Raw genomic sequence first — 26,102 nt, forward strand, 5'->3', positions numbered from 1 at the left:
TACATTGCAAAATTATCTGCAGATTTTATTTCCTTGATATACAGGACAGTGACAAAGAACGTCACATTTTGTGATTTCTTCTGTCACCTTTCAACAGAAGAATGGATCGATTACTCTTCACTTATGACTTTGGTGTGAACCTCGCGGCTCTTCACCCGCAGCTTGTTGACCTGGGACTCGGCGATGTCCGCCCGCTCCTCGGCTTCCTCCAGCTCGTGCTGGATCTTGCGGAACTTGGCCAGGTTGACATTGGATTGTTCCTCCTGTGAACGGGAACGATTGGAGGGAATAAGATATGGCATTTTCTGCTTGTCAATCACCTTCGTTGCTAAGAAAGAAGCTACCGGATTTGCCGTGGGGGAGTAAAAGGGCCTGTCATTTGGTGGGGTCCTTATCTGGAGACAGAACAGCCCCTAGCGTTGACGACAGGAATGGGTACACTTGCAACGCCCCCTCTTTCGTCTCTTTCACTAGACTATTTTTCCTGGCACACTGAGGCTGCTAGATGACTGCATAGAGGTGGAAGAAGTGGGGATCTGCGTCAATCCTGTTTCTATAAAGCAAACTTCAAAAAGAACACAAGTGATGTCGGGTACAGAGAGCATTAAGTTTTTAAAAAGTTCAGAACCGGGTTTAACCGTAATGTTAAATGAGGCCTAGAATAATTCAGACCCTCATTCACACAGCCCTGTGAATGCTGGGGGTTTGTAATGTTCTAGATAGTAACTGTAGCGCAGTGGAGAAGCATGGCTGGGTTAGCTTGTCTGAAACACTGCTTGAGGCTGTCTCAGAGAAATGAAGTAGATTGTCTGAAACTCCAGTAACTTGTTGCAGCATCTTGGCTTTCCAAATAGGTATTCATTTCCCTACCCAATTTTAGGCTCTCGGTTTGTTCATTGCCTTAGAAGAAAGCCCCTTGAGTTATGGTGACTCTGGTGCCTCACAGGAATGGGCATGCTCCTGGACCAGTCCCTGTTGCTATGGAGATACTCACAGCCTCCTCAGCTTGTCTCTTGTAGGCTTTCACTTTGGTCTGTAGCTTGTCCACCAAGTCCTGCAGCCGGAGCACATTCTTGCGGTCCTCCTCGGTCTGAAAGAGGCAGCAAACGGATGACGTCATGCCCTGACACTACCCCCTAGTTTGATGTTCTCAAAAGGTGTAGGCCTGGCAGAGACAGAAAGGCTGGTCACCTGGTACGTGAGCTCCTTCACGCGCCTCTCGTGCTTGCGCAGACCCTTCACAGCTTCGATGTTGCGCTTCTGTTCATTTTCCACCTCGTTTTCAAGCTCCCTCACCTGAAAGAGAAAACACGGTCAACAGTTTGGCTGTGACTGTTCACACTCACGGGCTTGGAGCTGAGAAATGTGGGCACCCACCCTGGCCTCCAGTTTCTGGATCTGCTTCTTGCCGCCCTTCAGCGCCAGCTGCTCGGCCTCATCCAGGCGATGCTGCAAGTCTTTCACTGTCTGCTCCATGTTCTTCTTCATCCGCTCCAGGTGGGCGCTGGTGTCCTGCTCCTTCTTCAGCTCCTCCGCCATCATGGCGGCCTGGTGAGTGATAAAACAGCAGGTTAGGGGCTGCCTAGCCCCTACAGGATTCAGGTTCGCTACCTCCATCTTGCCCTCTGCTCACGTCAGTGATGGCTTTCTTGGCCTTCTCTTCTGCATTGCGGGCTTCCTGGACGATGTCCTCCATCTCTCCCTGGATTTGGGAAATGTCTGTCTCCAGCTTCTTCTTGGTGTTGATGAGGCTGGTGTTCTGTTACAAATTAGAAAAAGTCGGAAAACTACATTCAGTTACATTTATAACTCGTGTATTTAGCCTTAACTAGTTGATAATAACAAATATTCAAAATAAAAACAAATCAGGAGTTAATTCCAAGTTTGTGGCTTTGTCTACCAGTATCTCTGGTCATAAAATATAAATGATTCTAAGTAAACTTTAATCTCTAATGCCCAGGTATTTACTTGTTCCCATGGATGCCTGTATGCCCAAAGTGAAACTGCCCAGCGTTATACTGTTGTGTCCGCCCAGCTGATGAAAAGCAGCTTGTTTCAGCTGCTTTTCCATATAGGTTGCCTCTATGTTATAAGTTCATAAGTAGCATATTTATTGATACAAAAGATAACCAAGAGTCCCCATGTTTTTGGAAAGTTAACAGCATTTGAGATAGTCAATTCTAGGTACTCATAATTAATAAGAAAATTGTTGCATAATAACTAATTTGGTTTTAAATATTCAAGTACTGATTTGAACATTTTCATAATTGTTGATTTTAGACATTACAATGCCCAAAAATATTCTCTTTAAGTTTATAATTTAAAGAGTTGAATATGCAAATTATCATGACAAAACTATTACACCCTCAGTAACCAGAGACAACCATTAATAACACTTTTGCTTATTCTTTTGAATGTTTCTTGTATACCTTTTTTAAATAAAAAAGACGGGGGAATCCCTCACCTTAATTTGCTTTGTTCTCTTTCTGTTTCCTGGCTGTGTTTCTGAGGCAGTGAATGTTCCCTGTGGTCCTTGCAAGAATTTCCTACCATTTATTTAACAAATGCACTACAGAGCACACGTGCTAACCAGCGCTGACGCTAGCTTCATGGACTTGAACCCACGAGCTCTTTACATATACTGTGATGTTAACTTTAGGTACACACATGATAATAAATATCATGCTGACTTATTGTGTTTATATTTTATTTGCTTATTCATTTCCTGCATAGGGTTGTAGAAGATAAAATGGTCACCACTGTTGTCTGTGTATCTGAATATGGTCTTAGGTGCCTCTTTATATATAAGCTTCCAGATTGCTCAAGTCCACAACTACGCCAGCCCATAAGTAGAGCTGTAAACTGTCTATGTCTCAGTACATGCTTAGGTGTCTCTGTGCATTTCAGAACCCCTGGAAATGCATTACTTGTGCATCCTCTGAACAAGCTTACCCCCTCAGACTGCCTTTAGCTTCAAAACGTGCATTTGATAGCCGTGGACCCGAGCCTCACCTGAGTGTGCAGGAGCTGTACACGCTCACTGGCATCCAGAAGCTCTTGCTCTGCCACTCTCCTGCTCCTCTCCGTCTGTTCCAGAGATGCCCGCAGCTCCTCGATCTCAGCCTGCATCAGGTTGGCTCTGCGCTCCACCATGGCCAGCTGCTCCTTCAGGTCATCCTGGCCCCGGAGAGCGTCATCCAGGTGCAGCTGGGTGTCCTGCACACAAAGGAGAGACATGCATACTCACGGTCCAGTTAAAGTGGATTCAAATGTAATGTCATGTTCACGCCTGGATCTTATTAGCTCAGAGTCTGATCACATAGAAACATCTGTGTAAGTACCATTAAAAATACCATTGGAAGCCTGGTGCAATACTTCAGTTAAAAAGCACATAATGTTTTACCTCAGATCCCAAATCATAAAAACAATTTTGGATAAATCTACACAATTTTGGATCAGGAAAGTCTTTAAATTCAGCTACCCTGATTATGTTATTTTACCTCTTTAAAAGGGAAGTCCAGATCCGGGTTTGGTGGGTGAGATCTATAGTCCTAGCATTTGGGAGGCTGATCTGCTTCATCACTCTGTCTCCACACACTTTACCACTCATTTTGTCTCAGATGACAAAGCAAACTCCCTCTTGGGTCTTTCAGACAGAACTTAGCTCCTTCTCAACTGGGAGCATACATTATTTTTTATCTTGCTACTACATTGCTTTGATAATTTTTTATTATTTTATTGTATTTACATTGGCGTTCTGCCTTCATGTATGTCTGTGTGAGGGTGTCAGATCCCTGGAACTGGAATTACAGACAGTTGTGATCTGCCATGTGGGTGCTGGGATTTGAACCTGGGTCCTTTGGAAGAGCAGTCAGTGCTCTTTACCACGGAGCCATCTCTCCGGCCCCCTTGATTTGATAATTTATGCCCTGTATTTTTTCTAAAACTTCAAGATTTGAATCCCACAATAACTTCTAGCCTGGAAGCACTGCGTGTCTTCACCCCAAGGTACCTTCAGCATTCCTTGTGTGTTCCGAAGATTCCTGATCGCCTCTGCAGCCTGCCGGTTGGCATGGTTCAACTGGATTTCCATCTCATTGAGGTCACCCTCCATCTTCTTCTTAATCCTCAGGGCATCATTTCGGCTGCGGATCTCCGCATCCAGCGTGCTCTGCATGGACTCCACCACTCTGAGGTGGTTTCTCTTCAGCTGATCTATTTCTTCATCTTTTTCAGCAATTTTGCGGTCAATCTCAGATTTCACCTGGTTCAACTCGAGCTGGATGCGAAGGATTTTGCCTTCCTCGTGCTCAAGTGATGCCTTAATAAGAGCAACATTTTGGTGACTTCTCTATGGTGACTTCTCAAGGCATTTAGCCCTCCTCCCCAAACTTTCCCACATCTCAGCTTAGATTATTGACTCTGCCTTTGCTAGGTATGCATGCAAGGATTTTCCTTGACGGTGTGCACTGTCCCGCTAAAGCTTACACAGTTGTCAGTCTCAGTCATGATTCTTTTTTCTGTCTGTTTGTAGTGGATAGGTGAGCAAACAAAGTGTGTACCTCTGCTTCCTCTAGAGACGCCTGCAGTTCGCTCTTTTCCTGATCGATTTGCTTCTTAATTTTCTCCAGCTCATGGATGTGCTTCCCTCCCTCTGCAATCTGTTCTGTCAGATCAGAAATCTCCTCTGTGGAAGAACAGGTGACAGGTAGCAGTTAGAACAACGGCATCATGGGAGGGTCCAGCCAGGACTGAGTAGGGTCGGGAAGGCCACCCCGACTCACGCTGCAGGTTCTTGTTTTCTCTCTTCAGCGTCTCGAGTTGATCCAGAGACTCCTCATAGGCGTTCTTCACCTTGAACAGCTCAGTGCTGAGAGAACGAGACTCCTTCTGGGAGGCTTCAAGCTCAGCCTGAGTTTCCTCATACTTCTGCTTCCATTCTGCCAGCACCTGGAAGCACACCCTTAGTTAAACTCTGAACCCAGGCCTGATGCCCCTGCCTCCCGGAGTCAATCATGGGTAACGTGGGCCACCTTGTCGAAGTTCCTTTGCTTCTTGTCCAGCGCGGCGCAGGCAGCATTAGACCTCTCCACGTCAATCATGAGGTCCTCCACCTCGTTCTGCAGCCTCTGCTTCGTCTTCTCCAGGGACGCGCACTTGGAGTTCACGGCCTCCACGTGCTCCTCGGCATCCTGCAGACGCTGAGCCAGCTTCTTCCTGAGGAGGTGGTCAGTGTGAGGGGCCAAGAGAAGAGTCAGAGCTGACACAGTGAGCTCTGCCTATCTGCAGATTGGGAGAGTGCATTTCCCCCTCCGCGCTTCTATGTCTGTGAGCCCACAGGCTTTGCTAGAATCACTTCTCAGTGCCCATCTTGTCTCTCCCAGAATTCTGATTTCCCAGGTGAGCTCTTATCCACTTCGAGTGACAGAGTGATGAAACCAGACAGAAAGAAGAAAAGGGAGGACACTGAAGCTGAGTTCACCCTGACGACTCGGAAGAGGATACATTTCCTCAATAGTGTTAGGTGGAATGGGATCCTGGACTATGCTGATGCCGCTTTTAACTATACAGGTATGGGAGCTAGGAAATTATTTGATGATCTTTAGGGCGCAAATATTCATTCCTATCTTTCCTTCGCTTTTCCTTTACTTTGGTTGCTTTCTGTCTAATTTTTGGAAACCCGTACTTGGCCTCTTCCAGCTCCTCCGTGCGCTGGATGGCATCTGTCTCGTATTTTGTCCTCCACTGGGCCACCTCGCTGTTGGCCTTGGACATGGCCCTCTGCAGCTCAGCTTTGGCTTCCTGCTCCTCCTCATACTGTTCCCGCAGCAGGTCACAGTCGTGGCGAGCTGACTGCAGGGCGTGGGCCAGCGCGTTCTTGGCCTAAATAACCCAAAATTGAATGATGTGAGTTTGCATTCTAATCAGTGAAGACCTCTCCTCGAAGCTCAGTGGTGTTTCAGGCTGCCCAGTTCTGTGAATGAAAGTATCAACTGAAGGTTCTCACCTTTGACTCCTCTTCTAGCTGCCTCTTTAGTTCCTCAATCTGTTGTGTAAATGCTTGTTTGCCTCGGGACAGCTGAGAAACCATAGCATCTTTCTCATCCAGCTGTCGGGAAAACTCACCTGAGAGAGAAAACATGAATGGCTGAATTCAGTTGTCTTAGCAAAGAGTATAGTGGAATATCATGCTGCCCTCCTTATTTCATAGAAGGCAAAGAACGGCCTCCAGAATGTTAGCGTACTGCTTTCTTTGGTGTTTTAGGATTGGGGATGTTTGAGGGTTCCTGGGGTAATGGAACTCTTCGAAGCCCGAGAGTCTTTCACCCTCTAATTCTAGCTCAGAGTAAATTGATTTTGCAACCATCTAACCCCCTAAAGATGAAAGAGTAAGACGTGATAAATGTGCACACACTATGCAAGGCATGACCTGGGCTCCCAGGATGGGGCTGGCCTTTCATGCTTTGTTGCAAAGGTGGTGATGCTCACTGACTGACCTGACTCTGTGTGTAGGCGTGCCTTCTGGGTGGACAGCTCATTGATGAGCCGCTGCTGTTCCTCCTCCTTCGTCTTCACTTCACTCAGCTGGTCCTCCAGGGTGCGGCACATCTTCTCAAGGTTCCCCTGTGGTGGGAGGTGAAAAGCAGGGCAAGATGACACTCTTCTACATGGAGGACTGAGATTTAGAGGCCTGAAACTATTGATAACCGCCACCGGATGTTATTCATGTTGCTGTCAAAGCCTTGGACAGTGCTTGGGAAGCAGTGGAGGAGCATAGGTGACTAAATGCATAGGTGATGGGAACTAGATTCCTTTTTCAGGGAAACATGAACATCGTTTATGGTCTACATCACGTAGAGGGGGCATTTCCTTGTCACTGCATTACTATTGTCGTGGCCATAGCAACAAAGCTTAAGGTGATTTTGAAAAGTAAGACATGGAAACTTGAGGGCTTCCATTCAATACAATGATGTTGACCAGGAAACCTCGGATGCCATGCAGTGGGGCTAGCTAGAGTCACTGCCAAGTATTTCAGATAAAGATGAAACAGGAAGTCAGGAAAAACCTTGGCTTTGGAGACAGTCTCCATGTTACTGGCGAGGTCATCGATCTCCATCTTGAGCTCGCTCTTCTCCTTCTCCAGCTTCTGCTTGACCCGCTGCAGGTTGTCAATCTGTTCCCCAAGCTCAGCCACACTATCTGCGTGCTTCTTCCTCAGGGCGGCTGCTGTGGCCTCATGCTGCAGGGTGGCCTCCTCCAGGTCCCTGCGCATTTTCTGGAACTCAGCCTCTCTCTTCTTGTTCATCTCGATCTGGGCTGAAGTGGCCCCTCCGGCTTCTTCCAGCCTCTCGCTGATCTCCTCCAGTTCCCGGGAGAGGTCAGAGCGCTGCTTCTCTGCTTTGGCTCTGGAGGCCCTCTCTGCCTCGATCTCCTCCTCCAGTTCCTCAATGCGGGCCTGGGGGTGGTGGAAAGGACAGGCTCAGCTTCCTGGGTCAGCCATTTTATCTTATCTCCTGATGAGTTAGACTGATGGAAGCCATTTTCTTACCTGCAACTCCTTGATCTTCTTCTGCAACTGCATGCCCAGGGCCTGCTCGTCTTCAATCTTGCTCTGCAGGTTGCTCATTTCAAACTCTTTCCTGGTTTAATAGCAACACATTAGCTTATAGTCAGTTCTTTCCCCAGCCATATTTATGATTGAACTTTTTATACTGCTGGCCTTAAAGGAGAGAGAAGTACGCATTTTACAAGGCCACCAATGTCATTTTAATTAAATTTAAAAAAAAATCAAAGTTGTCATTGTTTATTTTGCCCCACATTTTGTGAAGCAATAACTTGGAAACATTTAAGCAGGTTTCATCTGCACTGACATAGCGAGAAGATGGAGCTGAATTTTATCACACTTACTTTTTGAGTTTCTCATCAAGTTGCTGTTTATCATTTTCGATATCCATTGTGGATTCTTGGGCCAATTTCAGGTCCCCCTCCAGTTTCCTCTTTGCTCTTTCTAAGTCCATCCTGAGCTTCTTTTCCTGTTCCAGTGATCCTTCAAGCTAAATTATGAGGGATTTTGTTTCAGTTCTTAGGCACTGACCTATATAGTCAAGATACCCAAGAAAAAACACATAGGATGACAACTCCAAGCCTGCATCTCAAGGCTTATGTACGTGGCTGATGGCTTCATCTCACAATTGTTTATATCCTTCCTTATAAGGAAAAGGTTATTTTTCAGACTCACATCATCCACTTGCTGTTCAAGCTTGGTTTTGGCTTTGGTCAGCGTGTTGACCTTGTCCTCCTCTGCCTGCAGGTCATCCAGGGTCTGTTGGTGGGCTTCCTGGAGGGCCTTCTTCTCCTTGGTCAGCTTGGCAATATTTTCGTCCAGGCCTGCCATCTCTTCCGTGAGGTTTTTCACCTTTAGATTTGAACAGATGATCATTTAACTTCTTAGGACAACATTATCCTGACAGGGAACACACTAGCCATAAACCAATATAGGCCATGTGGCTGAATAAAATAGGAGATAAAGGTGGAAGTAAAAAAAAAAAAAAAAAAAAAAAAAAAAAAAAAAAAAAAGGTGGCATGGTTGTAACTATTTTCCTTTCACGTTCAGTGATTCTAAGATTTAAGACTCCATAGTAAATGAATACTTGTAAAGGTTATGGGGAATAATAATTATACCTTGTTCTCCGTGGCGTGCTTCTCCTTCTCAACCTTGGCCAGTGTCAGCTCAAGGTCATCAATGTCTTTCTTCAGCTCTGAGCACTCATCCTCCAGCTTCCTCTTCTTGGCCGTCAGCTCGGCATTGATCTCCTCCTCATCCTCAGCTCTCTCAGTTAGCTCCTTGATTTTGGCCTCCAGCTGGATTTTCGTTTTGATCAGTTGATCGCACCTTTCCTCAGCATCCGCCAAGCCGTCTGCTTCCTAATGGGGGAAAGAGCGCATTTTCATTTATGTGGACTGTATCTGTAAACACACAATAATGAATTGAAGGTTGGGAACAGATGGCTGCCAGCTGATCCATGGATAGGCCATTAAGTTGCCAACATTTTAAGAAATTAAATAGAGAAGATGCAAAGATCTTAATCTGTTGATCAAGTAGATTAACATATTTCCTTTAAATATCCATGTGCAAAAGGTAAAGTCAAGAGAAGGTAGCTTTGTTGCAAAAAATGTATGACTTCCTAGCTCTCAATCCTTTTGGAATAGTCATTTACTAATTCTTGAATTCAGGCTCTTTTTTTTTTGTTTTGTTTTGTTTTTGTTTTTGTTTTTCTTTTTGCACAATTGGTTAAGGGCTTAAGTTGGCCTTTTTTTCTACTCTGTAAAAACAATGTACAATGTAGTCGGCATTCAACACTATTTACCAAAGAGAGCATATTCTAATATAAGAGGATGTTCCATACAGAGAGGAAAATGTCTAGAGACATTGTCATGCCTTTGTTCACTAGCAACCAGGCTGTGCAGGATGCACACATGGACATAAGCATCATGGGCGTGGCTTTGAGGCTGTTGTTTCTTTGGGTCTGAATATTAGTGGTTTTGAAAGGCTGCCAACCAGAGCAGATGCCTGGATATAAATCGTTTACTGTGAAGCCTGGGACTGCTTAGAAACAGTCACATCATGACCAGGTAAACAGGAAAGGTCTGTGTGCAAGGTGTGGTACTCACAGCTTGAACCTGGAGCTGCAGGTCATTTTTCTCCTGCATCAGAGCTACCATCTTCTCTTCCAGCTCTTTCCTTTTGGCCTCTGACTTAGCCAGATCCTCCTTGGCCTTCTCAAAATCTTCCTTCATGTTGGCCATCTCCTTCTCTGTCTCTGCACTCTTCAGCAGGGGTTTGATCTTGAAATACAGCTTCATCCAGGGCCAGTGCTTGACATTCATGAAGGCACGGACATTGTACTGGATGCAGAAGATGGATTCTCTGTGGAAGAAGAAAAATAAGTACAAATGGGCAAAGATGTGTAAAGTGACCATCACAATTGCACCGAATTCAGTGATAAAAGCAGTGGGAAGGGCAAGCATGGTGCTCTCACCTCCTCTCCATCATCTTCTTGAACTCCACCCTCATCAAGTACCCTCTGCACATGGCTTGAGTGCGGGTGATGAGCTGAGCTAGCTTGTCATCTCGCATCTCCTCTAGAGTTCCCAGCAGCCCAGCTTTAAAGAAAACCTTGGGAAAGAGAAGTCACATTTGTCATTTTTCCCTCAGACAGAAACTCCTGAAGTGCTAAAACGATGTCAGCAATTTGGACGGTGGTACCTTAGTGTGACCGAATTTGTACTGGGTGTGGTCAATGTCAATAGAGCCTAGAAGCTTCTCAGAAGCCTTCTTGCTGTCAATGAATTGACCTTCAGGGATGGCACTGGCATTTAGAACTTTGTATCTGTTGAAATGGAAAGCATAACAGGGACATGACTTTTCTTCAGTGAGAAGAACAATAGTAGCTACCGGTGAAAAGATGGATCGGTCACATGGTGACGAGCCAACTGGTATTTAAAATTTAACACTACTCTCGACAAAATGTGAGAAGATGTGAAACAAACCTCTGCTTGAAGTCCGCGTAGAGGATCCTGCTGGGGAACCCCTTCCGGCAGATGCGGATGCCTTCCAGCACCCCGTTACACCTGAGCTGGTGCAGGACCAGTTCATGTTCCATGGCCCCTGAAAGGGGAAAACATGCTTGACAGCCATCCGAAGAGAGGCCACGCTGAGGCTGCTCTGCACACGAGAAGGGTCTTACCAGGAGTCTTGGTTTCATTGGGAATGAGGCAGCGGACAAAGTGTGGGTGGGTGCTCCTCAGGTTGGTCATCAGCTTATTTAAATTCTCCTATGAAGCCGTATGGAGAGGTTTAGAATGACTTAGAGCTGGGGGGTTCATTTTTGTTCTATTACAGTCTAGTGAGCTGTCCCCATGATGACCAAGAGGACTAGCCTGTGTCTGGAGTGTGGATTTCTAGAATATTCCTGGTTGTACAGAAATAGTCCTCTTTGGTTTATTTTTCTCAAACACTGACAATCCAAAAAGTTTTGTATTGAGACTTTGATCATAGGGAGTAGATCTAATTTGAACCCAGTGGGTGGTTTTAAAAGAGGGCCTGATTTCACATAAAATCTCTTTACTACCAGATCTCCTTCATTTGAGGCCTGGGGCCATGCCTCATGTATAACAGGCTCTGCTGTGAAAGAGACACAGCATGCCTTTTTTTCTTAAAAATTTCCTGAGATATTTTTCAGATTTTAAAAAATGTCTTACTACCTTTTTTTGTTCACTTTTATCATAAGCATCCTTTAAAATCTCTCAGTAAAGACAGTTTAATTCTCTTCTAAGTGTAAGATTATACTGTACCCTGAAAAGAGCAGACACCGTCTGGAAAGATGAACCCTTCTTCTTGCCACCTTTCTTTCCACCACCACCCTCTGAAAAACAGAATGGAAAAAATGGAGATTATTTGCTACAGCCATTGATTCCTCTGTGTGCATAGGCATCAGGATGGTCGCATTTCCTCAAGAGACTACGGCACTCACTCCCCTTCTTCCTTCCAGAGCTCATCTACCTCAATTCTGATGAAGACAGAGTAATCACTGGCATAATTATAGACACCCAGGGAAGAAGAATTGTGTAAGAGACGGGAGGTATAGGTAGGAGATGGACTCCCTGATTCATCCAGAGCAGCAGGGTCTACTCCCTAAAGTGTATTTTTGTGATGTGATTCTTGGAGCAAATTGATACTATAAAAAGTTACCTGCTTCAGCAGCTTGTCCCCCAGAGAACAGGAAAGCCAGAGTCTTCAACCCAGACTTCTGGTACAGGCCCACCACGGTCTCATTCAGGGGGTCCTTGTTCTTGTCCAGCCAGCCGATAATGTTGTAATCCACGGTGCCCGCATAGTGCACCAGGGAGAAGTGGGCCTCGGCCTTGCCTTTGGCAGGCTTGGGTTTCTGGAAGTTGTTGGACTTTCCAAGATGCTGCTCATACAGCTTGTTCTTGAAGGAGGTGTCTGTCGCCTTGGGGAACATGCACTCCTCTTCCAGGATGGAGAAGATGCCCATTGGCTAGAATTTTAAAAGGAGAAGATAGTGAGGAGTTCCTTATGTATGACTGGTACAAACCTAAAAAGAGGGCATTCCACAGGAAAAACACAAAATTGTGCACCAAACAGATGAGAGTCTACCTTGTAACTCCCCTCTTCTAACAAAATATGACAGCCGTCATCTTGAGAACACATAGGATGTATGTGGCTAAAAGACTTAGATTAAAAGCCCATCTGTACCATCTGGAAAATGTTGTTTTCAGTGCGGAAAATGCTATTCTAAAGCTTGGTTTTTATCCTGTAAATGTTAACATGCTCCCATACTCCTTTCTCACAGTGTAACATCCTTGACCACAACTCTAGACATAGAAAGGATCTGAAAAGCAGAGACTGTGTCTGGAGACCAGAAATGAAACCTCACCAAGAAGAAAGTGCATCTCTCATCGTCTCCTGAAAACTCTTTGTACTTTCAGCCCTGCTCCCAACTCTGTGGAGTTAGCACTGGTGAGCCATTGGGTTTTGCTCATGAAACAATTTGACTTTTCTGAGACTGAAGGCAAATTCAGCATTGATGACTATATAAATTCACAAATCCACTCTCAAAAATCATTTTGATAATCCAGAAGTTGAAATACTACTGAAGGAAATGAATACTTTTTCTGGGGACTGTATGGTTTTGCTGAGCAGTGAAATTATTACGTTGCCAAATTAACATATTTTCCTAAGTTGTACGACCTAGATTTTTTTTCCTATTTTTGTGAATTTAGATCTGAGTATTTGAAATTTTTCTAGCTGGCAGTTGCATCTTATTCCTACTTTATCATCACTCAGGGAGATTGTACATAGGTTCTTTCTCGCTACCACTAGGTACATGACAAGATCCCAGTTGTGTGTGTGTGTGTGTGTGTGTGTGTGTGTGTGAAAGAGAGATAATGCATCTGTGTGTATATGCCTGGAGGCTTGTGGAGGCCAGAAAAAGATTTCTGATCCCTTGGTGCTGGAGTTCAGGTGTCTGGGAGCCACTTGATGTGCGTGCTGGAATCAAAACTCCAGACCTCATGATACAGCAACAAGCACTCTACACCACTGAGACATCTCTCCAGTCTCATGATCTCAACAGTTACGAATATTAAAACTGCTTAATCATTTCTATCTAAACATGATACATCTGTTGATCCAGACTAATTGGACTGTTTTCCTTAGTTACTAACTCCCTTAATTACTAATGGGGAATTCAGGGCTCATTCCCCAGGTAAAGTCAAATGGACGTTTAGTATATTTAATTGATAGTAATCATGAGTAAGGGATGAACTGATAATCCAACAATTAAGCTTAAGCATCTTACTATGCACTGCCTTGTTTTACGGTACACAAGGAAGGGATACAGGTGCAGCTCAGCATCATGGCCACACCAGGATTAATGGACAGTTCGAGGGTCTAGCTGTACTTTGATCCCTTTCTTCTGTACCTATGAAATCATGCAGGAATGAAAACGAGGAAGAAGGAAGTTGATATATGGTGGTATGTACCTTTAATCTTAGTGCTTGGGAGATAGAAGAAGGAGGCTCCCTGTGAGTTCAAGGCTGCACTGACTTTACATAGTGAGTTCCAAGGCCAGTGAGGGTTACATAGGCAGACCCTAGGTCATTAAAAAAGCTGAGGAGCCATGAAGTTATAAGAGTTTGAAATTTGAATCTGTGTGTTTTGTATGAGTATCGTTACTGTTATTTTTTAGAAATTACTTCATCCATTAATATCAAATTAGCCATGGCTAGCCTGAGAACTGATCAGAGCACACAACTATGTCATGAGATGCCACTGCTTACTCTTTGAGAACATAGGTTGTAAGTAAACGTAGGAGCAGGGGCTGTTTGCTGTTCCTGTTTTGGACTTTGAGTAGTCTCACCAACCTTCTCAATGAGCTCGATGCAGGCAGCCAGGTCCATCCCGAAGTCGATGAACTCCCAATCAATGCCCTCCTTCTTGTACTCCTCCTGCTCCAGCACGAACATGTGGTGGTTGAAAAACTGCTGCAGCTTCTCGTTGGTGAAGTTGATACACAGCTGCTCCAAGGTGTTGAACTACAGGAAGAGATAAATGTGAGCAAGTGGTGCCTATTTGTATTTATAAGGCAGCTAATACATTTTCTTCAATTTTTGAGACATTTTGGGTTATTACGTTGAAGGTTTAGAATTTTAGATTATCTCTTAAGGGGTGTTGTAATTCTCAATAAAGAGTTAAATCCTCAAGTGTTTTCCAGGGAGCTATAACAACTCTTGCATATTGGGAAAACGCTGTTAAACGGGAGCTCTGAAAGATTCGTGTAGGGTGACCAAAGAAAGTGTTTCTGTGCTAGTGTGCATGGATTCAAAATAACTTTGACTAAGCCTTTATGGCTCTCCTTTGAGACTCTTGTCCTAAAAACTGTAGCAGTCTATTTTTTCCTATTCACACTCACTTCCTTGTGTTCAGATCTTTCCAGTGACCCAGTTCAGCGGGGATCTGTACTTCCTGCGCAGCGTATTTTGTACTTTGTGAAGGGCATTCCCAAGGCTCCAGCAAGATCAGCTAAGTGACTGCTAGTGTGCATTCACTAATCGGCTCAATACTCACGTCAAAGATCTCAAAGCCAGCGATGTCCAAGACCCCGATGAAGTACTGCCTGGGCTGCTTGGTGTCCAGCTGCTGGTTGATGCGGGTGACCATCCACAGGAACATCTTCTCATACATGGCCTTGGCCAGCGCACCCACGGAGTTGTACACCTGCAGGAGGAGTTTCAGTTTAGTTGTTTGATTGGACCCAGTGATGAGCCTCTGAGTCTCCAGTGGTTCAAATGAATCGAGGGGCTTGATTCACACTTACCTGCTGCACCGTCTGGCCTTTGGTGACGTACTCATTGCCGACCTTGACCCTGGGGTAGCAGAGGGCTTTGAGCAAATCAGCTGAGTTCAGACTTGTCAGATAGGCAGCCTTGTCAGCAACTGCAGGAATGAAACAGGAACAGTGGGCCTTACAGTGACTTACACAACCTCATTGCAAACGATGATGTTGGTGACAATGGTTTTATACAAACAGTGAGGTACAAATGTCAGGAAGTCTGTCCATTTGTTTATGTCTGAAAAGCAGTGCCACTCCTCATGCCAACTTCAGTTGTTCGTAAGTTGGAGCTTGGGGAGTTCATGCTCTCTATGTGATATTTAAAATACAGCAGAAGTGCACTGCAGATAATAATCTGGGTGGCAAGGAAATTCTGAATATTTCACTGGAGTAAAATGTGCTCCCTTCAAGAAGTAAATATTATAAAAAGTGAATGAAGAATGAAGAAGGCTTAAGATACAGTTCAGGATAACACACGCATGCACACACACACATGGAAAACAGAACAGAACAGTGAAATGGGCAGAAAAAAATAAAGCTCCTGTAACTGTGCTCACTGCTGGAAAATATCAGTGTGCCAGTGTGAGGTCTCCTCGCCCTAAACCGTCTGCCTTTCATTGGAGAGGTCAGACAGTACAACAGGTCCCTGCCTCTCAAGGCTCAGGTCCCTGCCTCTCAAGGCTCAGGTCCCTGCCTCTCAAGGCTCAGGTCCCTGCCTCTCAAGGCTCATGTCGCAGCTTTATCACGTGGAAGATGACATCAGGGCTGTTACCTTCGGTGCCATCTGGCTCAGCTTGCTCTTCCCTTTGCTTCTGCTTGAATTTCATGTTCCCATAGTGCATGACGGCACCTGTGAGCTTGTAAATGGCCACCTTTTCATCTGCACTGAACCCCAGGATGTCCACAGCAGTCTGTTGGAAGAATTGAATCAGCTACAGTTACCACCATGCCCAGTCTTCTGGGGACTCTAGGAGCCTGGCTCCCCGCTTCCCCACCACACCTCACCTTAGATCTCACTAACACTCTGATGGCTTACAAGTCAATGTCTCCCCCCTTGACCCACATAGTAACACCAGGAAAGAGAGATCAGCCTTTCCATTCCAGTAATGTGGATGCTAAGGACAGCATTGTGCTATCCACAACACTTTCTTGTCTTAGTCATTCATGCTGAACGTCAGTGTGGTTTGTAGGTGGGAGAAGACAGCAGTAGATGTAAGGAAAGTGTCTCTCCTGAGACTTTCTCCTTCATTCTAGTCCTGGCTCACTGGGCTCCCTCATCTTGAAACTACACATTATTAACAAGGTCCTGGAGTGAGATTGCTTCACTCTTTTAAACCTTTCAGATTAGACTACGTAGTCTAATATTATAGCTTTTCCAAGATTCCTGGGTAAAGGAGCTGACATAAAGTAGAAAAGAAATCACTATATTTTAAGGGTGTAAATATTGAGCAAAGAGTGAGCAACACCATAAAGAGTGAAAAAGATGCAGCCAGGGGAAGGGTGTCAGGTACCTAACACGTACTGCAGATGTTTGAATCATAACGTGTGTGGGATGTCATTTAAATAGTCTGTGATTTTTTTTTCCAAATGTAGAAAGCCTAAAAGGTGGAGCTGTGTGGCCCTCTGTCTGTGATAGTCTGTTTCTACTCTGGTAGAAGAAAGAGGGTTGTGTGCTGAAAGGGCCGTGCCGTCTCCTGCCTCTTCCCTAGGACTTACATCTGTGGCTATCAGCTCTTCTTGGTCATCAATGCTGGGCACTGTGATTTCACCTTGGCTGACATAGGCGAAGTCATATGGGTTGGTGGTGATCAGAAGCATCTCTGCACACATGGGAAAGAGCATTCAGAGTCACTTTGGTCATCACCACATTTCAGAGGGGCGTCATAAGTGTTGTCTTTATGGAAGTAAGTCAAGATGTCCCTTACCAATGAGCTCGGGCTTCTTGTTGGACATGATCTGGTAGAAGATGTGGTAGCTTCTCTCAGCCTTGAGCTGGAAGGTGACCCGGGACTTCTCCAGCAGATCTGGAAAGGCAGATTAGACAAGTTTTTAAACTAAAAAGCCACAAGTGCAGGGAGTCTTATGGAAGAAGGGTTGGGGGGTAAAAGGACCCAGAAGGGACAGGAGCTCCACAAGGAGACCAACAAAGCCAAAAATTGGGCCCTGGAGGGACCTGCAAAGACTGATGCACCAAGGAAGGTCCATGCATGGAGAGGACCTAGTGCCCTGGCTCAGATGTAACTGATAGGCAGCTCAGTTTCCACATGGGTCCCAGAGTAAGGGGAGCTGGGGCTATCTCTGTCATGAACTCTGTTGCCTGCTCTTGATTACTTCCTTCTGGTGATATTGCCTTGCTAGACCATAGAGGAAGAGGATTCAGGCAATCCTGATGAGACTTATAAGCTATGGGTCAGATGGAAGGGGAGGAGGACTTCCCTTTTCAGTGGACTAGGGGAAAGGGATAAATGGAAAGAGAAAGGGAGGGTGGGACCCAGTGGAGATGAGGGAGGGAGGGGGCTACAGTCTGGATATAAAATGAATAAATTGCTAAATAAATGAATAAATAAAATTTAAACAAATTTTAAAAAAGAAACAAAAAGCCAACAAGTGGAAAATTAAGCTTTGAAATTCACATAGGAGAAAGAAGAGCAAAGTTTTTCCAATAATGTGTGCCCCCAAAGAAAAGATCCTCAGGCAGCAGTGTTTGTTAACTCACAGGTCTCAATATCTGCAGAAGCCAGTTTGCCTGTGGCACCGAAATGGATCCTGATGAATTTACCCTTAAATAGGCAAAGGAGCGTTGATTAAAAGCTGGAAACCTTTTCATTAACTATAAACCAAGTAAGTGGAAAATACATTAACATGGCGTATATAAAAGTGTGGAGGTCATTGTCACATGAACGGAAGACCAAGAGACTCACAAAGCGGGAGGAGTTGTCGTTCCTCACGGTCTTGGCATTGCCGAAGGCCTCCAGCAGGGGGTTGGCGCTGATGATTTGATCTTCCAGGGTCCCCTTGAGAGGAATGGGAAAACACAGTAAAGCTTGGGTTATCTGGGTTGCATATACTAAAATAGCCTCTCATGTGTCCTCCTCCTTCCCTTGGTCCTGTCCCACAGTTAGGCAAGGATTTAGAAAGAGGAAAGGCTCCTCCATTGGCGTGAGGGACATTCCTGTAACGTGGCTTGATTTCTGTGCCTCTCAGAGGCCACTTCTGCCTCTGAGAAATGGCTGTGGGAACTCAGGCCTGTAACTTCCTAACATATTACCCTGTTCATCTCAGTCTCACAGAGCCCTTCTGGGGTTTGTTTTCTAAACTCTGATAGCACCAGCATCTGGTTGCTATGGTTTTGTCATGCCACCTTTGACATGAAAGGACGGTTTCTGTCCTTTCTCCCCCAGATGGACGTGCTCACCTGCATTTTGCCAGCAGGTGCATCTTCCTTCTTCTTCTCCCCAGTGACCGCAATTGTTGCAAAGTACTGGATGACACGCTTCGTGTTCACAGTCTTCCCGGCCCCGGATTCTCCGCTGTGGGGGACGGGATGAAAAGTCAGAATGTAAGGCCAGAGGCTCTGCCATAGCAATCAAAAGTCAGCAGAAAGACAGGCATGGTGTGTGCTTACGTGATCAGGATGGACTGGTTTTCACGGTCTGTGAAGGGAAAGGAAACCACAGACAAAACCGTTAAATAAACAAAACCACAGATGTTACTAAGTGCGTGCTCCTATTTTCACAAGTCTTAGGAACTAATTGTGAAGGTGTGCTAATTGCCACCCTGATGTCATTGTTACTGTGAAGGATTGTGGGGTGTGCCAGTTCACTCTTCTACAGTGAGAATCAGCCGAGTAGCAGGTGGCTTAAGAGTAGCTAGACCCCTTCTTTCACCTGGCCCATAGTTCAAAATCCTGTCCTGGCTGCATTTCCTGCGGTGCTTATGACATCTCAAAGCTTACATTTTAAACAAGGTAATGAGGTAGATGTAATTAAGCTGCCTTTGACAGCTAATTTTGATTGAATTGAACTAAAATCAGCATCAACAAATTTGAATTTTAGCATAGGGAAATTTGCTAAATTGGTGCATCATATTCTTAATAAAATTTTTTTTTTTTACCTTTATCATTACTGTTATGACATGTGTGACAAATAGTCCATTCTCAAGGTTCTGTGTTGTCTTGTGCTATGAGTCTACAGGTGTTTTCTAGTGGCTTGCAGAGGTTGTGGTCATGCATGCACTCACCAGTCAGCATGAACTGGTAGGCGTTGTCAGAGATGGAGAAGATGTGGGGCGGGGCCTCCTGGCGCTTTTTGCCTCGGTAGGCCGCCACCACCTCGGGGTTGTACACCGGCAGCCACTTGTAGGGGTTGACGGTGACGCAGAAGAGGCCCGAGTAGGTCTGTGGACAAAGACAAGGCCAAGGATGCTCAATCAGTCACCATCTCACTACCCCCCCACCCCCGGCTTGGAAAAAATGCTGTGTGAGCAAGGGGAGAGGATCTAGGGAAGTGGGTCCTCAGGAGGATTCATGGTTTAGTTCATCGCGGCTTCCCCCTGCTGTCGCTGCTGCACTAATGCTCCAGACAGCCGCTAATACAGTTAAGCAGAGAGCTTTCCGCACATGCGGTTTTCAGAGACACTATAATTTACCACACGGACATAATGGGACATTTTCAACAATAGGAAGTACACGGACTTGATGGACTATGACAGGCGTCACTCACGTAGATCATCCAGGCTGCGTAACGCTCTTTGAGGTTGTACAGCACAGCGGGCTCGTGCAGGTGGGTCATCATGGCCATGTCCTCGATCTTGTCGTACTTGGGAGGGTTCATGGAGAAGACTTGGTCTTCCTTGACGGTGACAGTCTGTTAAGAATGGAAGGATCCAGTTGGTGCCAACAAAGCAGCAGAAAAAGCTCATTCACGCTTCCCCACCTCTCACCCTTCTTGCTTTTACTCACAGCTCCGGCTTCCGTCTTGGCTGTCACCTTCCCCCCTTCCCTGCTCTGCACTGTTGCTTTCACATAGGACTCCTTGGCATCCACCACAAACACGGATGACTTGGCATCGAAAGGCTTGTTCTGGGCCTCGATTCGCTCCTTTTCAGACTTCCGGAGGTAAGGAGCAGCCTCCCCGAAAACGGCCATCTCGGCGTCGGAACTCATGGCTGCGGACTATTGGGGGCAGCTCAGGGCCAGGTGCACCTACAGGAAGAAATAGACGTGAGTGATAACCCTGACCAGCAGGTTTCACTTTGACAGGCTTTGTTTGCTCACTGTCTTCTGCCCATTAGGGTTCCGCCTCTGGACTGTGCCAGGGAGCTAAGAGAAGACAAGAGTTCCTAATAGCCCTGTGCTGACAGTTTAACTTTTTATGACATTTTACACCTTATTTTTTCTTCCATATGTATGTAAACCACAGTGGATGGGTACCCATCCAACCACATTTCAGGCTACAAGTGTGTTCAGAATCTTTTTTTCTGCGTATTTTTTTTTACCCCCTGTTCTTTTCCTACCCACATGTTCCATTTGTTTGTTTTACTTTGTGGTAATACAAAGAAATGGAAAATATTTTTTCTAACATTATCTTAGTGAATCTATTTCTTTAAAAAAAACAAAAAACAGATATTGCTTGGTATGATGGTGCACACCTTTAATCCCAGCACTTGGGCCGCAGAGGCAGGCAGATCTCTTTGAGTTTGAAAACAGCCTGGTCTTCATAGCTCCAGGACAGACAGAGCTATATAGTAAAGAGATCCTGTCTCCAAAAAAACTTTGGCCATTTTACCCATCACAAACTATTAAAATTGAGTCTCAAAATTGTTAACTTTGAATGTAAGAAGAAACATCTAACTTTAGGTTGAATATTTAATGCACATAAACTGCCAGTTAGCCATCAAGAATAAAGGAAAAAATCAACACGACGGATATTAATAAAATATTAGCATAAGAAACACTTAAATAACAGCAAATCATCTTGTCCCGATCAAAATCAAGACCCTCTTGTTTTTTTAAACTGTGTGTATTATCTAAACAAAAATAACTTGAAAGTTATGTTTATTGCTTTGAGTTACATGAGGAAATCGGGCACCTGCATTTTAATGAGTCTCCCAGTGGCTGCATAGCACTGCATTTCCGAGTTTTCACTGGTTTCAGCATCCCATTTGTTTCTGCCTGGTCCTTACTACATCAGGCTTCTGACCTCCCTCTCTTCTTCCCACCCTCTCTTTTTGAAAACCATACAATTTCTAATTTCTCTCCTGAAATTGATAGCCGGTATGAAGTTCCAAGCCAAAACCAATTCACAACTTTTTTTTTTCCAACTGACAAATCCTGGCCAAATAAAACAGCTCCCTCTCTGGCCAGAGTAAGAGCCAGTGACCTCCGGAGTGGAGGAAGGGATGTTACAGAGAGCTACGTGTTTCTAGTGACAGTGATGACAACAGCTTCAATCTTTCACAGACTTTCGAGAAAAAGTCTTGGCCTTTTGTTATAAACAGTGAAATTCTCAACTTAGACATGAAATTTCCCACATACTGTAGCTTATCATCAATAAAAGGCTTATGGGGAGACATGGAAATTGAGACGTGTTTTCAAGGGATAGATATTGAAACACTGGGTGTTAGTTGGCATTTTTCTCTTCAAATGCTATTCTATGACATTGTTTTTGTGATTTTACATGAAGCACTTTTCAATCAACTATGCACTGTGCCCTAATGATTGCTGTTCTGCGGTAGATTCTGGGAACACAGAAAGGTCAGCGGCAGCAGTCCTTTGTCACCTTTGGGTCAGAAGCCTTCAAGGAGCCTCCACTTTGTTGTGTGGTGTTGGATTTGTCCACACAGTAGCAATCACTTCCAACATCAGCAAGTAACATTCATTCCCTTCGGAAGCAATAGATTTCTCTACTTCTTTCTAAGTTGATATTACCTATGTATTATGACACTACCTATTGTGTATTAAATATAAGCTCACTTAAACAAATTGCTTAATACTTAGTAGGTTTTCTTCATTTTCTATGTTCTTCATATACATCTCCCCATGCATACAAGGGGAGAGCCACTGAGTGTTTTGATTTGGTGGAAGAGTCCTTGGCAAGCACTGGCTTAGATGCTAGATGGTAAGAGCCAGAGGGGCTTTAGCGGCAGACTTGAATCTGCCCTTCTGATTCTACTGATGAGGAAGCTAAGGTTGGGCAAGGTAAAGGGTCATTCAGGGTCGCTGAAGTGCTAAGTGGCAGTGAAGAGCTATGAGCCCAGCTCTCTAAATCCATGGCTAGTGTTAATTCTCTTGCAACACAAGGGAATTTGAAGACATGTAAAAGCTAGCCGGCATGACCCATGGAGCAAGAATCAGTGAAAAGACTGGGTTAGTGCTCAGAAAATTTGACTGCTGGATCAACACTTTATTATTTTACTATGTAGCCTCTTTCACTGTAATGTAAATTGCACAGCAGTTTGCATTAAATATACATGAGGGTTGCCTTATTCATCAAGTTCTAACAGTGCATAAGAGAAATTGCATAAAATCCTGTTTGATTAAAGGGCTTGAAAAGTCAGATTTCAAGAGAAGCTGTTTTTAGAGACTAGTTGCTCCTATGCCCAATAATAAACAAAAAAAAATTTTAATAGTTGCTCATTAAAACATAACAATAGAGAGAGCCCTTTGCTCTTTGGAAGGTAATAGTAAGTTTCTCTTACCTCTTGTGTTACCAGATGGAGGAGGCAGGCTTGAGGCAGACAATACTGTTGAAAGAAAAAAACAGAGAAGCTGGGCATTTTTTTTTTTCACCATTTAATCACAAAACATTAGAACTCTATGGTACGCCACGCCTTTCTCGGGGCTGTGAACAGTACTGGGAGTCTGGGAGGGAATAATCATGTACCTCCCTGCAGGAGAACTCACTCACATCGCACCAGGAGCACACAGGTAGCCAAGTGTGCCAACACATACATACCTTAAAGGATTTGAGGAAGGACGGGACCGAGGCACCCCGGCTCCGCTTTTATAGAGGCTGTTCTGCAAACACAGCAGCCACCTCAGCTGTCCTAGCTGGGGACCTACTTGGCAAAACCATTTTTGGCAATCTCTTTGCACAATATTCACTGACTGTGGCTGTGAATGGATATAATTAGAAATATTTCTTGTCACCTATAAATAATTTGACAGAGGATGATCTAGGGTTCTTTATAGGCATTTGATAGGGGATGGGAATCCAGGGTTTCAGAGCTGTTTCTCCAGAGAGTATGCTGTATCCTTCATCACGGAATTCAAAGCCAGGCTCCTACTTACTCTCTCGCCTATAAGCTGTTTCGACAGGATGAGCCTGTTGGGAAAGGATAGGACTAATTGATCTGTCGGTGCTTAAAGGCATTAAGGACTCTGGAATGAACTTTAGGTCTGACACTGGAAGCAGTGAGCGATGGATATTAGGATGAAATTCCTAGGCGAGGGCTAGGGTTTTAGAGAGACTGGTGATAGATTCTTTTGAAGTCGGAAGGTCTAAACATGAAGGAGAAGGTGAATTCTCAGATTAGGCAGTGGCAATGGGGCAGTGAGTGAAGTAAGGGGGAGTCAGAATAGATACAGACCCATCTACTCCCTTTCTGGAGGGCTTGTCGTGGACCTCCCACACACAGTTCCACTGCAGGAGCAGCAGGCTGCTGTGGGATACCCCACGCATGTTGCTACAGCATCATGGAAGGAGATACTCATGAATTCCTAGGGCACGGGCAAATGCACAAGGCTAGCTGTAGCTCCAATGAGGTGGGTATTACAAGCTTTTACTTAAGGTGGGAGAAAAGGCGTGCTGTCCACAAAACTTTCCCCGTGGACAGAGAAAGTGGGTGTGTCGGCCCCCATGGGTGCCCTTGAAAGGCAGACACTGGGTTTGGCTAACTTGATACAGGCACAGCTGTTGCTGAATATGACAGGAAATCTACTCTAACTGTCCTTGTAATCTGGTGTGGTATTTTCAACCAAGGTCTCCTGGCTTAAATTTCTAATTCAGTAGATGGTTGCTTTATAATCTTATTGTATACAACTTATCTTTCACAGGCTGGCCGGTTAGATCTTTTATACTTTTAAATTGTCTTTGGATATAATGTGATAAAATACGTGATCGGGTTAACTTTTTTTTTTCTTTTTTTAACCTTCATGGCAGCAACCCACACAAGTTAGGCTCAAAGCCAGAAAGAAAATTGATCTGATCCTCTAAGCTTTTCACAACTCGTTTTTCACATCTTTGGGATTTATCATCACTGCTCTAGACATAATAACATTTTATTAACTATATTTGGAGATGAAAGGAGAAAATGTGAATGAGACCAGGACAGAGAGCATGTTTGCACAGTAGTAGTTAAAGGAGACTGACTGTGTGCCTAGTAATCAGACCTTTATTCGGTTACAGTCTTGAGAACCCTGGAAACACAACAATGACACAGTAGTGGTGATCAGCAGAGCTCACAATAGTATACACCAGAGAACACCACAGAGCATGGACATGAAGAGAAATGGTGCTGAAGGTGGGCGGAGACGACTCCGTGGGGCTTGCTTGTCTAAACAGAGAGCATGGGAAATTAATCTGAGCCTTGCACTTGTGTGTGTGTGTTTTTATGACTACATATATGTGGGAAGGACTGCCTTGTTACAAAGTATATTTTGGATGCACTGTTCAACAGCCTGATAAACTCTTCTCTCTGTCATGTTTACCCCTATTGCCCTCACAGATGAGAAAATACAGGTTTCTAAGAGTTTGTGGTATTTTTTTTTAAATCTATTGCAAACCAATCTGGGAGAAATTTAACACCATTGTAGCCTTACGTGGTCATAAAAATTAATTATGAATGGTAAATTATTGTGTTAAATTATATCATTTTGTGTGGATTGGTATATAGTCTCATTCCTGCACATACTTCTGTATAAAAGGCTCAAGAGAGTGTCACTAGGGGGCGCTGAGGTACACGTTCCTCCATTAGGGATACCTGGTCACAGCTGCACAGGGACTCTTGAATGCCCAAAGGAGTGAAAGTGATTGTAAAAGATTGTAGGTGCGTAGGAAATGACCAGTAACCAGCTTAATATATATGTTTATATGCATATATACATATGTATATGTATATGCGTGTGTGTGTATAAATTTTATAACAGAGTTGAAACCTGGACTAGAGATAATCATAGCCTAGTTTTGGAGGTGTCCAACCATGACAGCATATCAATAAAACTTCTTAAAACCCAGCAAGTGCAATTGGTATTTGTTCTCTTCTAAGTTACCCTGAGATTCCCACATCATCACTACTGGGAAAAGTCATAGATTCATTCTTACATCAGTCATTAATTGCAGTCTAGATATTTTTTCCAATATGTGGTGTCTTGCCTTCACTTTCAGTTTGCTTCCTCCTTCCCTGTTCTGCCACATTAGGTATGTTCTCCTAGCATATATTTTTACCCTGAGTTACAAGATCATAGGTTCTCATTTATCTTCTTCCTACGCACTTCATTTTGATGAACCCTTCCTCCAACTCCTCTTTTCCCCCTTCCCCATCACTCAACTTTATATATTGCTACAATGTCCTATTGCACATACTTACCCACCAGAAGCTGACATTTCCAAAATCAGGAAGCTATAAATACCCTAAACCCCTAACACATCACACAGAACTATGGAAAATACATGAGTCTGAAAGACAAAAATATGTCAAGACTTGCATTCTTATGTCGCTGGATATAAATGGGAAAAGTCTACCTTGACGACGTATTCATCATTTGGGCCCAACATGTGCAGGAGATTTACTCACTCATCACTTTCCTTCCTTGCCTTTCTACACCTTTCTTCTTCCACTGTGCGAAGAGGGAGAAGCACCTGCTAGGTGTTATAATTAACTCAGGGGCACAGAGTCTTAGGGAAACAAGTCTCTGAATGTTTCAACTTTCTGTACATGAGGTCTGTCTCATTCTTCAGGGCTGATTCCTGGTGCGGTATTTTAAAGTAGATTAATCTTGTTTCCTTCCTTATTGTCTGACATTTCAGACTTGGGGAGTCATAACGCTGTCCCCACCATTCAGGTAACATTAATAATTTGTGTTTGAGACTCTAACTTCCGGAGTATTGACGGACTGTAATGAAAATAAACCAGCAGATCATTTTAATTAGAGCTCAGGTTTCCTTCAGTCCTCACCTGCTTCAT

General features: G+C 44.4%; 1 protein-coding gene across 1 annotated transcript; it reads right to left on the reverse strand.

Moving 5' to 3' along the window:
• Positions 1–22,661, reverse strand: LOC110559418 (myosin-4). The gene is made up of 39 exons (XM_060363470.1): positions 22,617–22,661; positions 19,879–20,121; positions 19,640–19,783; positions 19,158–19,314; positions 18,544–18,571; positions 18,334–18,448; positions 17,840–17,932; positions 17,635–17,698; positions 16,844–16,942; positions 16,635–16,738; positions 15,691–15,829; positions 14,904–15,022; positions 14,654–14,803; positions 13,951–14,121; positions 11,753–12,062; positions 11,356–11,426; positions 10,749–10,836; positions 10,552–10,669; positions 10,268–10,391; positions 10,041–10,177; positions 9,673–9,928; positions 8,683–8,925; positions 8,240–8,416; positions 7,909–8,054; positions 7,550–7,640; positions 7,067–7,456; positions 6,498–6,624; positions 6,008–6,126; positions 5,687–5,883; positions 5,034–5,217; positions 4,785–4,950; positions 4,563–4,687; positions 4,013–4,321; positions 3,013–3,216; positions 1,634–1,759; positions 1,378–1,548; positions 1,192–1,296; positions 995–1,090; positions 1–263 (listed from the first exon to the last, which is right to left on the reverse strand). Exons 2-39 carry the CDS (start codon positions 20,080–20,082, stop codon positions 111–113), a joined length of 5,820 nt encoding a protein of 1,939 aa, XP_060219453.1. The 5' UTR covers positions 20,083–20,121; positions 22,617–22,661; the 3' UTR covers positions 1–110.
• Positions 22,662–26,102: the final 3,441 nt, after the last annotated feature.

The sequence above is a fragment of the Meriones unguiculatus genome, chromosome 11 (assembly GCF_030254825.1).
Source record: "Meriones unguiculatus strain TT.TT164.6M chromosome 11, Bangor_MerUng_6.1, whole genome shotgun sequence".
Classification (NCBI taxonomy): domain Eukaryota; kingdom Metazoa; phylum Chordata; class Mammalia; order Rodentia; family Muridae; genus Meriones; species Meriones unguiculatus.

Coding starts and splice junctions, on each gene's coding strand:
- LOC110559418 (XM_060363470.1), bottom strand. CDS start 20,082: ATGAGTTCCGACGCCGAGATGGCCGTTTTCGGGGAGGCTGCTCCTTAC. Junction 11,427..11,752: donor GGGACAAGCTGCTGAAGCAG/GTAACTTTTTAT, acceptor TCTGTTTTTCAG/AGGGTGGTGGTGGAAAGAAA. Junction 5,218..5,686: donor GAGGAGCTGGAAGAGGCCAA/GTACGGGTTTCC, acceptor CCACCTCCTCAG/GAAGAAGCTGGCTCAGCGTC.